Source organism: Eucalyptus grandis, chromosome 7 (genome assembly GCF_016545825.1).
Source record: "Eucalyptus grandis isolate ANBG69807.140 chromosome 7, ASM1654582v1, whole genome shotgun sequence".
NCBI lineage: Eukaryota > Viridiplantae > Streptophyta > Magnoliopsida > Myrtales > Myrtaceae > Eucalyptus > Eucalyptus grandis.
Genome location: NC_052618.1, coordinates 48,166,503 through 48,179,381, shown reverse-complemented (window position 1 = coordinate 48,179,381; position 12,879 = coordinate 48,166,503). Strand labels below are relative to the sequence as shown.

At 41.5% G+C, this 12,879-nt stretch overlaps 2 protein-coding genes across 2 annotated transcripts; both read left to right on the top strand.

Moving 5' to 3' along the window:
* The first annotated feature begins 358 nt into the window (after window positions 1–358).
* LOC104453922 lies at window positions 359–1,791 on the top strand. Its single transcript, XM_010068577.3, has one exon. The coding sequence runs from the start codon at window positions 427–429 to the stop codon at window positions 1,528–1,530; it is 1,104 nt and encodes a 367-aa protein (XP_010066879.1). The 5' UTR covers window positions 359–426; the 3' UTR covers window positions 1,531–1,791.
* A 6,246-nt stretch (window positions 1,792–8,037) lies between these two features.
* Window positions 8,038–10,823, top strand: LOC104453919 (cytokinin hydroxylase). Its single transcript, XM_010068571.2, has 5 exons — window positions 8,038–8,323; window positions 8,486–8,712; window positions 8,842–9,083; window positions 9,241–9,622; window positions 10,404–10,823. The coding sequence occupies exons 1-5, from the start codon at window positions 8,038–8,040 to the stop codon at window positions 10,821–10,823; spliced, it is 1,557 nt and encodes a 518-aa protein (XP_010066873.1).
* Window positions 10,824–12,879: the final 2,056 nt, after the last annotated feature.

Here is a 12,879-nt window from a genome sequence, read left to right as displayed (position 1 = left end):
TCTGTATGCTTTAAAACACGACCTATTAAAAATTCGTCGAAAATTCATCCATCCTTCTTTTAGAGGAGCCTATTTATTTTCAAAACTAGCAATATTGAACATGCCTTTTTGAGTCTTCCAAATCAAATTACGTCATCATAGGAAGAGTTCAAACCCTTTATAAGCATTATTGTGTGTTACATTGCCAGTCCAATCCATCCACTGAAAATAAAAAACAATTTTTCCTGAACTCTCCACCGTTCGTATACATGGCCCATGCTTACCTTGTAAGAAAAAGAGTTAAAAAAGAGAAATGTTTTATTTATTTATTTAGTTATTTTACTTGCTTAATTATTTATATAAATAGCGTTCTCCATCCATCTACCTTATCCGTATCCGTCTGAGACTCTGAATCATCCACGACGACGCCAGCTGCAGCTCTCGGCCATGGCAACGGCGACACCACCACCACTTTCGCCGCCGCCACCGTCGCAACCGCCGCCGCGGGCGGCTGACTTCCGGACCGTGTTATCCGAATCGCGGCGCATGCTCAAAGCCCACTCCCGCCACTTCCTCGTCCTCTACGTGCTCTTCCTCCTCCCCCTCTCCCTCTGCGTCGCCGCCTACCCCATTCTCCACCGCCTCCTCCTCAGCTCCTTCTCCTCCTTCTCGGACCCGTATCACGTCCAGGCCCTCCTCCGGCGCTCCCCCCTCCTCAATCAACCGGCCGAACACCACCAAAGCAGCGTCGACCCGAGGAGCGTGCTCGTCAGCGTGGGGTACAGCTGCTTCCTCACGCTCCTGTTCATCTGCGCCACGTGCTCCATCACCTACAGCGTCGTCCAGGTGTTCTACGGCCGGCCGGTCAAGCTCCCGTCGGCGATCAAGTCCATCGGGACGTCCTTCTTCCCGCTCTTGGCCACGCTCATCTGCACCCAAGCCATCACCTCCTCGATCGTGATCGGTTCCGGAATCTTAGGGTTCTTGATCCTCAAAGGGGCCGAACTCGCTATCGGACACGAAATCAGCTATTCCTCGCCTTACTTTCTCGGATTAGCTGCGGCGATCGCGGTGGCCCTGGTGCTGGTGCTGGCGTATCTGCAAGTGCAGTGGGGTCTGGCGAACGTGGTCGTGGTGGTCGAATCGAGCTACGGGTTCGCTCCGCTGCGGCGGAGCGCTTATCTGGTGAAGGGGATGAGAGGCGTGGCGCTGTCGCTGACGCTGTACTTCGGACTTCTGTGGGGGCTTTTGTTGTGTATTGGTACTCTGTGGACTTCGGAATCGGTAATCGATGGGAACGAATGGAGGCGCCGGTCTTTCGTGGCCCAGATCGGGTGGACGTCGAGCTGCCTCACGACGTTGATGCAGCTCAGCCTGCTCACGATGCTGATGCAGCTCAGCCTGGCCGCGACCGTGGTGCTGTACATGTACTGCAAGGCTCTGCACGGAGAGCTGGCCATGAAGATCGCCGAGGAGTTCGCGAGGGAGTACGTTAGTCTGCCCTTCGATGAAGAGAAGGTCCCTCACGTGGTTTATGTCGCGCATGCTTGATCAATTCGCGATGGTGCGATGGCGCGCTCGGTCATTGACTCGGGTAGTTGTGAGATTGCTTTCCTTTGCAACTCTGTTTCATAGCAGTGTAATGTAGCTCGACATCGCCCATGTGTGTGGCCTCTAGGTGTTGAATTTTGTTTGTAAAATCAGAGGCATGTATGTTGTACGAGCAACTATACAGTTTACGTCAGTTAGAATCTGATCGGATTCGGTGTAATCACTTAATGACGCGTAATAAAGGTATTGCAATTTGATAGATGGAGATGTGCCTTGTCTTTATTGCGGTGAGATAAGTCACGCCTGTGTACCGAGTGAAAACATCGTTGTCGCGTTGTATTATGTCGCCACTTTCTAAGTAGGGTGGGGAGGGATGCTATTTGGACTCATTTTTGCTGCTGTTCAGATGTTGTGGAATTAATTCTCAGCACATGTTCAAGTTGTTTGGACATACAAAACTGCAGTGTTCTTTGGCTTTCTTCGGAACAAAGCATCATTCATCTTTTTTGGTCGGTAAGGCATCATTCATTGGAGGGCTGAAAATGCAGTATGGTGTTTAATAGGTCATGAGTAACTTACAGGTTGCAGATATAGATCAAAAGGGTCATTGAGGATTGTCGTTGGAGAATTATGAGTACGCTTTTGTTTGGTTACATATGCTGGGGAAGCAGAACGTCTTTACAGGAGTATTTTCAAGAAGAACAAACTAGGATCCCTTCAGAATGGATAAGACGGGTGAGTTTCTAACAACTGATATGTTATGTGTGCAGCCTTCCATGATTGTTTCCGTACTCTCTCTTTCTCTCGAGCACACGCGCCAAACGATGTTCGGTTTCTCGCCTCTACGACTCTATCAATATTCTTAGGCATGGATAGGTGTTGATTTGCTCGAATGCTCATTCTGTTGTCCTAATCCACTATTTCGTCTCATTCTCATTATATAACCGGAGGCATTTAGTTTGAGACTGAAGCTTAATACTTAGGAATTACTCTTCTCTTTGCCCTACACTAGCTAGTCATCTGACTGAATTACCGTGCGAATCTGCATGCTAGCTACCAGCCTTCCGCCGTACGGTTGTTATCTCACGAGGCATATCCAGCTTAACCGGTTCGCTGGAGGCGGAAGCCTCTCCGTTGGTAAACACACATTGAAGCTGCTAAATCTGCTTTAAATTTCTGCCGTTGATCGAACACATCCTGGTCCAACATCTACAAAAATGTGTTGCGTATCTGGCCCGCAAATGAGTGGCATTACTGAATTAAACCTCAAAAGCCACCACAAACCAGAAAAATGGAACCAGCATCAGAGGAACAGACTCTACATCGCCTATTTTCACATAACAAGTTATACAATTACATGAGAACTAAAGCTAAACAAGTTTAGTGTCCTGGTACTAACTTTAACATAATTGAAGCCTCAGCACAGCTTGCACAAGCACCCTCTATTCACATAACTGACCATCATTAACATAAACAGAAAAGAACAAGCATATCGAGTATGAATATGTCGCTGCTTGTCAAGCAGTAACTTCACTAAATAGCGAGACAAGATGGCATAGCCCAAGACTTGTCTCCTACCAGCATTACGAGGTAGAATATTCGAAGGTTCCAGGGAATAATTAGAGAGAGAGAGGACTTACACCTCCGCCTGCATGTATACCTCAGAACCAAGGTTGACCAATGTCCTAAGACTAGTTACACTATTCTTCTGAAGATTCTCAGTGTTCGTTCGTAAATCTGAGCTAAAAGTAATACAATGTCAAGAAAATCAAAGGACTATCAAAGCATAAAGTTGCAAATTTAAACTGGTGAATGCTCCTGAAACATAAAGGAAAGGAGATAATCAAAATTGTAAGTAAATCAAGTATGTATGACAATGGATTATTCCAGATGATAAGTAAACAAATCATTCCATATAAGGATGAGGAATCCATTAGCTTATAGTGCCACCCAGGTTTGAAACCCACTCTTTAGAAGTTTATATGCACGCATGTGTCACGGTCCGTGAATCCTCCCATACCCGTGACACTTGTGAGTGGCGCTTGGGATTATCTGGTGAAGAATGTGACACATGCATGTGTCATCACCTCATTGGTCGAAGGTTCGGGGGGTCCAACAAAAAAAATCTTCTTCTTCTTTTTTATATTTAGATCTATCTAGTTCTAAATATCCTTGAAACATCTTGAACTACCACATAAAATTTCTAGAAATTTTCAAAATTGTTTAGTTGGCGAAATGATGTCATTTTTGGTACTGTTATTGGCTAGACTACTGCTTCAGTCCAGTTTCAAAAAATTATATAGTATCATATAAGCTGAATTAGACTTTGATTCCTTCACGGAAAATGTTCCTTTGGGTCTTGTCTATCTTATGTTGAAATTTCATAATTTTTGAAAAACCATTTACCTAGACAACGTTTCAATTTCCAAAGGCATATGGAACGCCATTATAGGGCAAGTTTGGGGAATTGGAATGTAGTTCTTCTTGCAACTTGTCCGATATTGTGTAAAATTGAGTTATATTAGTCTAGTGGTTTATAAGCGAATGAATATTTGTTGGTTCTACACTTGAGTTGCCTTGACAGCAATAAGGTTAATGGCATTTTAAATTGAATTATGGAATTGCTCCATTATGGTGTGAATATGTGACTTGGGAATGCAGTCGGAATTCGGGATGACAATACCCTGAGTTGTAATAGGGATGCTTGGAGGAATAATTGGGTTCCTTTGGATACCTGGTTTCCTCGGATGTCCTCTTGATGCCGAATGGGTCCGAGATACCCTAGAGATAATGGGGTTCCTGGGAAGATGGTGGCAGCATGCATTCATATTGAATATAGTCTCAGTACTTTTAAATTCCGTTTGGGTTATTGATTACATGTTTGGAAAAGCTACTTCTCTTATTGATTTGCTGTGTTGCCTTTGAAAAAGGTTCTTAGGCAAGTAGATTTGAAAATTATTCCCTATGCTTTACATAGAGGCTTTCCTTGGCAATAGAGCGATTGGTTTATGTAATATAGACCAGTGGACTTTCTGCTTGTTGGGTTAAGACTCACTGGTTGTTGATTATCCTTTTCAGATCGGTAGTAAACATGCCAATCCTTCCAGCCTCTACCTCCATCAGTTTTGGGATATTGGTGGACCTCCTTTGGGATTTTTTTGAGTTCGTGGATCCGGATTTCTCGGACGTCACTGTCATCTGATGCATAGCGACACTATCCATTGATATAGGAGCTTCAACAAGCCTAGTACTTATGTTTTCCTAGCAGTCTACACACGCGTAGGAGGATAGGTGGTAGGATCGATCCCCCATCTAGGTGGTGATGGAGACGACAATGGTGGTAGTACGATCGACTAAGCAGGGGCAAGAAGGTGAAGCAGCATTTTTGGAATCCGGGCAATGACTTTTGGGCATACCAATATTGGAGGATAGGTGGCTAGACATGTATAGGCGGTCTCAGGGTTGGGATGGTACCATGGGTGTACATTTATGAAGTTCAAGATGACCAGTTTTTGAAATCCCTAGTATACTAACCATGTCACCTAATGTAGATAGATAAAGAAATGAAATATATTAGCCTGGTTTATATCTCCATGTGCATTTTTTAAGTGTCTTATGTTTTGAGTTATTATTGGTCTAAAAACTATCCACATGCTTAAAAAGAGGAAAGAATTAGATAACTATGACAGCTGTGACGTGCTGGGGATGTCACAACCACCAAAGCTGCAAACTGGTAGAGGGAATTAAAAAAAGAAAAAGAAAAAAGGGGACAAAAGAAAAGGAAAGAGGAAAGAATCGCAAAAATTATTCACATTAGCGCTTGCACTTTCCACTCAAATTTAGTCCAAATAACTACATTGGTAAATCATCGAAATGTTTATAGCTAAATTGATTAAATTAAAATGTTTATAACTGAATTAGTACCATATAGTGGATTTAAGACTTTTATTTTTAGTTGCTATGATGCATGTTTCTCTTGCCTATTTCAAAATTCAGTCTAAATTTTTTTAGATATACTTGTAAGTTAAAATGTAAATTATAAGTACACAAAAAGGAAATAAAGGCAAAATCACAATAGCCTTATAATTGATGACCTTGTAAATTACGACTTAGCATTAAGTTAAAACTGTTTATTTGTAGAGAAAATCAAATAAAATGCTGTATGAATACTCATGATAACACATTTCAAGTGTTGCATTATTGGTGAGACTGATGAAAATAAACCTTGCCCCTACGTATCCACTCATTTAACCATCAATCAATTAGGAAAGATTTGTTTCAAGACCTTACTTAGAAATGGTAGTGCCCGTCAGATTGTCTCTCGATCGCATGCATCAAAGTACAAAAAATTATTCGAGTCTTAGATCAGTAAGTAATGTAATATCATATTCGGTCGAGTTTATAAATACTTCAATTTTTTGAGCTAATAAATAAAAAATGCACGAATGAACAAGAAATCTGATAGATTCAGAAAATTCAGGGCAATGGAGCATATCAGCCACTGATTGACATGGTGTCTTCTTTGAAGTGTTCATAATGAAGGAAACCCCAGAATAGATATGCATTTTGATTGACCAACTGCCAAATTTCGAATTGACTTCCGTTGACGCATCAATGTACAAAAAAGTAATGTATTATTGTCCTAGTTAGGGGTGAGCAGCAGTCTAGGGTCGACCCTAGACCGACCCTAGACTGGCCCAACCCTGCTGGTCCTGGTCCGGTTCCTAAGGGGACTGGGTCGGTCCTTGGTCCTGAAATTCCAGAACCAACACTGTGCGGGTTGGTCCTCAGTCCTAAGAGTTTTGGGTCGGTCAAACCCTGGACCAACCTTGTATATTATATTATATTATATTATATTATATTATATTATTTATAATTATTTTATATATTCAAACCTAAGTAAAATGTATGTTATATTATATTATATTGAGATGTTCTATCAATAGCACTAATAGTAATTTCAATTTAAAACTTTTGTTGAGTATTAATTAAGTGTCGTTTGTTTTGTTTTAAGGTGTTTAGAAGTTCAAGTGAATTAACAAGATGTGAAGTTATATATTCATGGTTTATATTAAGTATTTTGAACTTTTTATGGTTTAATTATATTTTACTAATGAATTTCAGCTGCACTTTGCTTTTCAATTTGTGTCAAATGATAGAAGTTTTTGAAGAGTAGAGTAGTACTGCAGTTGCTACGGTAATTTGCTAGTCAAGTGGTGTGAAGCTCATTTTTTGGTTAAATGGACTCTACATGATCAAATGCAGGAAAACGCTTTTGCATATGGTGTTATGAATATTAGAGATAGATGATTACAAGAACATTCCATATTGTCCCATATTTCGATGAGCGGTTAGCAGGTACGAAATTTCTATTATTGTGTCATCTTAAATTTGCTAAATATGTATTGGTATTTATAGTTTAGTTGTACAATGTTGCATTATCGATAGATGTGTAATTTTTATTTGTAGGTTTGCTTTTTTAGGGAATATAAAAAATAAGACAAAAAAAATTATCGATCGGTCCCGGGTTGACCCTGGAACCGGACCGAACCCATTGGGTCGGTCCGGTCCTTGGTCCCAGGCTCACTAGGGTCGGTCCTCGGTCCTAAAAATTGAGGACCGACACTGTACGGGTTGGTCCTAGGGTTAGGGAGTGGCCCGGACCAACCCGGACCATGCTCACCCCTAGTCCTAGTTTTAAAAGTTTTAAAACTTATTATAAAAGTGCAATCAAATCCTAAAAATTTCAAAAAATTCAATCAACAGAATGACTTAATTAGACAAATTTGACAGGTTTTTTTACTTGATGATACTTTGTCAAAGTTTTAAGACTCAACTGCACTCGTGACAAATTTTATGACGTAATTGTACTTTGTGACAAGTTTTAGAATTCAATATCACTTTCATGACAAATTTTAGGACTTCCAATATATATATGTATTATGTGAGATAAATTCAAAGAAATGAAGTGAGCATATTAGGCAACGGTGGATGTCATGTCTACATTGAGTTTGAGATACTCATAATTAATGTCGCCCCAGAAGAGATGTGCATTTCGATTGACCAACTTGGCACTTGCTTCTCCTTTTATAGTCATTTAATTAATATTTGATTAACAAATTTCGATGAGCCTTCAATTCATGCATTAAAGTACAAAAGAATATCCAAGTCTTAGATTATTAAGCATCAGATTCGGTTAAATCTTTATGTACTTCAAATGTTTGGGCTCATAAGGAAGCAATGCATAAATTAGCAAGAAATCTGATATATTTCCTAATGCATAAATGATCAAGAAATCTGATAGATTTCCTAATGCATAAATGATCAAGAAATCTGATATATTTCCTAATGCATAAATGATCAAGAAATCTGATAGATTTCTTAATGCATAAATTCAATAAATAGCCTCCTGCATAGAGCTCTTTCTCCATTGCAACCTCTCTCTCTCTCTCTCTCTCTCTGATATTTAACAAGTGTTGCCTGATCGCCACCACCACCACCACCACCATGGCCATGGAGGTCCTAACAGCCATATCGATTTTGGTCGTACTCTTGAGTCTGCTAATTAAGGGTGCTTACAAGACCTTCTCGTGGTACTGGTGGAGGCCGAGACGCATCAAGAAAATAATGGAGAGGCAAGGAGTGAGTGGCCCAAGACCTCGCTTCCTGGTTGGCAGCATCTCGGACATGGCCTCCCTTGTCGCCAAGTCCACCTCCGACGACATGGACTCCATCAGCCATGACCTCGTTCCCCGCCTCTTGCCCCATTACGTCCTCTGGTCACAGCAATACGGTATATATGTATACCATCAGATAATCCTAACGCATACTCACAAATTCTCCTTACGATTTTCCCAGCGGGGAACCAGAGGGGTGGACCAGAGTCCCTTATGAACATGAATTGACGTTAATCAGTACTGAACCGACAATTTTTCCATGCCATTTTTCTGCGCAGGAAAACGTTTCATGTACTGGCATGGGAGTGAGCCGCGGATGTGCCTCACTGAGACTGAGCTGATCAAGGAATTCCTATCCAAATACAGCACTTTATCCGGGAAGTCGTGGCTGCAACAGCAAGGGGTGAAGCATTTCATCGGGAAGGGACTCCTGATGGCGAACGGTGACGATTGGTACCACCAACGCCACATCGTCGCCCCCGCCTTCCTGGGAGACAAGCTCAAGGTACTCATCAATGTACTGCAAAACTGATCTGATCTGCAAGCACATGCTTGGCAACGTGAAGAACTTTTATTTTGCTTTGATTCATTTGGGGACTAATAAATTAATCGTGATGCGGGTGTTTTTTATTAGAGCTGTGCGGGGTATATGGTGGAGTGCACTGACCAGATGCTCCAATCGCTAAGGAAGGCAGTGGACTCGGGCCAGACCGAGTTTGAGATCAGCGAGTACATGGTCAGGCTCACGGCGGACATCATCTCCAGGACTGAGTTCGACAGTAGCTACGAGAAGGGCAAGCAAATCTTCCACCTCCTCACCCTCCTCCAACCCCTCTGCGCCCAAGCCAGCCGCCACCTGTGCCTTCCCGGTAGCCGGTATTTGGGTCGCATAAATTTTTAAAACTTAAGTTACTTTTTCGCGAACTTCTCCCACAATAATGAAACGTTGAAAATCAGGTTGCAACCATACCTAACGCCTAGTAAAGGGAAGTAATTGGGAGTTAACAAGTGGCAATTATCGTTTGTTTATTAGGTTCTTTCCAAGCAAGTACAATAGGGAGATAAAGTCACTGAAGATGGAGGTGGAGAGGCTGCTGATGGAGATAATCCAGAGCCGGAGGGACTGCGTAGAGATCGGGCAGAGCAGCTCGCACGGGAACGACCTGCTCGGGATGCTGCTTGATGAGATGCAGAAGAAGAGATCAGGGAGAGGATTCAGCTTGAATCTCCAGCTGATCATGGACGAGTGCAAGACCTTCTTCTTCGCCGGGCACGACACCACAGCGCTGCTGCTGACGTGGACGGTGATGCTTCTCGCCAGCAACCCATCCTGGCAAGAAAGAGTGAGGGAGGAGGTCGCCCAGGTCTGCAATGGTGCCGATCCCTCAGTCGAACACCTCTCCAAGCTCACCCTGGTAAGCTTGAAATTCTGTTCCTCTTATTGGGTCTCCTTTTCTAATTGCTGACAATTTGCAAGGTCGTAACTGAGGACTTATTTCATATTATGTCATCACGTTAATGTCGGTAAATAACCAATCACGTTTCAGGTCAATGGTAAAATTGCTTAAATCGTGTGAACCATTGTAATAATTTGATTCTTTAAACAAAAATTTAGAAAAATGAGGGCAAAACGGTCAAATTGATTTTGATTTTTTTATTTTTAATAAAATGAGCCGTATTATCGGCCATGCAAATATTCATGATCCTTTCTAGCTAGAAAGTGCAGCACTCATTAGAGGATATAATTATTTGCGTTTGCGTGTGTGTGTGTTTTTTTTTCTCCTTTGTCTAATGGGGTTTGTGCTTTTGATATTGACGAGGGAAAAAAATAAAATTTTGCCGCCAATACAAGGGACTTTTTGGTGATGGACATAAAAATTGTACTTAATGTTCATAAATGGTATATGCTATGGCAGGTGGCATATTTGCTCTGAAGGAAATACAACTCACCTTCGGGAATCGTGGCAAGAGAGTCACACGATTTCATGAACAATGTGTGGTTATAGTACGCGGCCATTTTAAGTCCCTGCCATATTCTTGTCATTTTAGCCCATTTTATCAATTAACAAAATAACATCATAATCAATAATTTCATTGCCATTCCCACCCGAATAATTAATTTCTCCTCTCTATTGCTCTATCATTTCCTAGGTTACTAATCACTAAGCTTTTCTTCTTTTTCTATCTTGCCCACAGTTAAATATGGTGATTAATGAATCACTGAGGCTCTATCCACTAGCCACAGTGCTTCCCCGCACGGCGTTTGAGGACATCAAGTTAGGAGACCTCCACATTCCCAAGGGACTCTCGATTTGGATTCCGGTCCTCGCGATTCACCACAGCGAGGAGTTGTGGGGCAAAGATGCAAACGAGTTCAACCCGGAGCGATTCGCATCGAAGGCTTTTGTGCCGGGCCGGTTCTTACCCTTCGCGATGGGCCCGCGGAACTGCGTCGGTCAATCCTTCGCTCTCATGGAGGCCAAGATCATACTGGCCATGTTGATATCCCGGTTCAGCTTCACGATCTCGGACAGCTACCGCCACGCCCCCGTCATCGTGCTCACCATAAAACCCAAGTACGGGGTTCAAATATGCTTGAAGCCCTTAAACTTGTAGAAAAGAGATACAAGATGAGAATTATGGTTGGAATAATGAAGACACCAGAAAGTAAGAATTCTTCGTCAATGGACTGATATACATTATTTGTTCATAGGGTGATTCTTAGGCAATGAACAAGATAGAGCATTGTCGAATGCCAAAGTCTTCTGTTGTTCAAAAGCCTTATACCTGTATAAAAACAAGGGCCGAGTCAGCCACGCATCAGCTAAATAATTGCACTGATCCATTGTTCAGCTAACTAGTGCATGGCACGCTTCAGCTAGATAATATACCACCATTTTGTGTTAGAAGAGCCCCTCTAGACAATTTACTCATAAACCATAACCCAGATAAATCTAATAAAATTAAGCCAAAATCAACCCTCTCAGGAATCTAAAGAGGAGCTATGCAGGGATTCAATTCCAACTTCCAGATGATATATGACAACTTGACATATACGTCACAGCCATCAATGCTTATGTCACAGCCCAGAGACATGAGCTTCAGAAGCAGAGGGAATTCTAAACGATCCTGGCTTCGATAGTCAAATGCAGCCATAAGTTAATAAGCTGCAGATTGAAAAAAGGGCAAAACAAAAGGAGTCCTAAAAGAAATAGAATCTTCTATTCATGAAGACTTATATGATATGCAATGCCTAAATCTAAGGGAGTGCTTGTTGTCCAAAGATCACTTCCCGTTTCTTGAATGGGTTTTAGCCCCTTGGAACTGAATTGCAGGGCAGGGCGTGTAAACCCTTCCATAATTATCTCGGAAATACGCATTTGCTACTCCCAATTTTCAGACACTAGAGGATAATGGGCCAGCTAGGCCAAGTTTGTATTTCAACGGGCTTCGTCTAATTCACTTAGGCTCAAAACCTGCCAGTACCAGTCCATTGATTCCAATGTAATCATATGTGCTTATTACTATGAATGCAAATGCTCCTACTATCTATATGATATATATATATATATATATATATGAGGATCCAAGGTCGATCCCTAAGATAAATAACTAAATAGGTCGCCAAAATTTGAGTATTAATAAAAATGAATTATAAAATATTTTCCGCCATTTGGTAGAAAAAATTATCAAAATGTACAAACTTTTTAATTTTTTTCCAACAATCGGCGACTAACCACAAGCAAAGGATGAGCTCCCCCAAGACTAGTGAGGCTCCACCTCACTAGCCAAGGCAACCAATGAAAAAGAAAAAGAAAGACTAAAAGTAATTAAAAATTCGATTTTTTAGAAAATATATTTTATAAAAACGAACTTTTCATTAACAAAGGGCCTGAGCTTGAGCATCGAGAACCAGAACATGGCCTTCATGGAGCTAAGTGTAAGTGCTAGGGACTAGAGCTTGAGCATTGAGGACCCCAACACTACCTTTATGACCTAGGCTTGGGTGTCGAGGCATTGCGCACAAGCACTAGGGCCTTGGGCCCAACCTTGATGGACCCGAGTGTGGGAATCTACGGCCCAAGCTTTGGCCTAAGTGCTGGAGACCTAGCCTTTAATGTCAAGGACCTAGAACCAACGTTGGACTCCCATGTATAAAAGCAAAGTCTCAAGTCCAAGTATTGATATTTAATCATATTTTGAAAAAAAATTCTGATTTTTCAAAAATGAAATCATTTTTCTGAATTTAAATATGAGTTTTCTATTGGCAGAAAAATATTTTTCATTGATTCATTTTTCTAAGCAAACCAAATGATGTAAAATGAAGAAAACGTTTTCCACAAAACAAACGGAGTCTAAAGTTACATTCGCTAGCCAAGATAAAAAGTCAAGACGTAATTAATATATCAGATCATGTGTTTAATTGTTGTTTAAGATAAGATAAGACTAGATATAAGAGGGATATAACCTGGATAAAATAGTCCCATATGGACATGATATGGACGTGATATAAATGTGAATAAAACATGTCTCAGTGCCTAGACTTAGAATCAGGGAAGATGGAATCAGTTTTCTGCAGGTATGCCTTCCCACAATGGGCGAATCTCCCCCGTTCAAGACCTTCAGGGATAACCTTTTAGCATAAAACCACTATGCCCTTTAGTTTAGAGCC

Coding starts and splice junctions, on each gene's coding strand:
- LOC104453922 (XM_010068577.3), top strand. CDS start 427: ATGGCAACGGCGACACCACCACCACTTTCGCCGCCGCCACCGTCGCAA.
- LOC104453919 (XM_010068571.2), top strand. CDS start 8,038: ATGGCCATGGAGGTCCTAACAGCCATATCGATTTTGGTCGTACTCTTG. Junction 8,324..8,485: donor CCTCTGGTCACAGCAATACG/GTATATATGTAT, acceptor TTTTCTGCGCAG/GAAAACGTTTCATGTACTGG. Junction 9,623..10,403: donor ACCTCTCCAAGCTCACCCTG/GTAAGCTTGAAA, acceptor TCTTGCCCACAG/TTAAATATGGTGATTAATGA.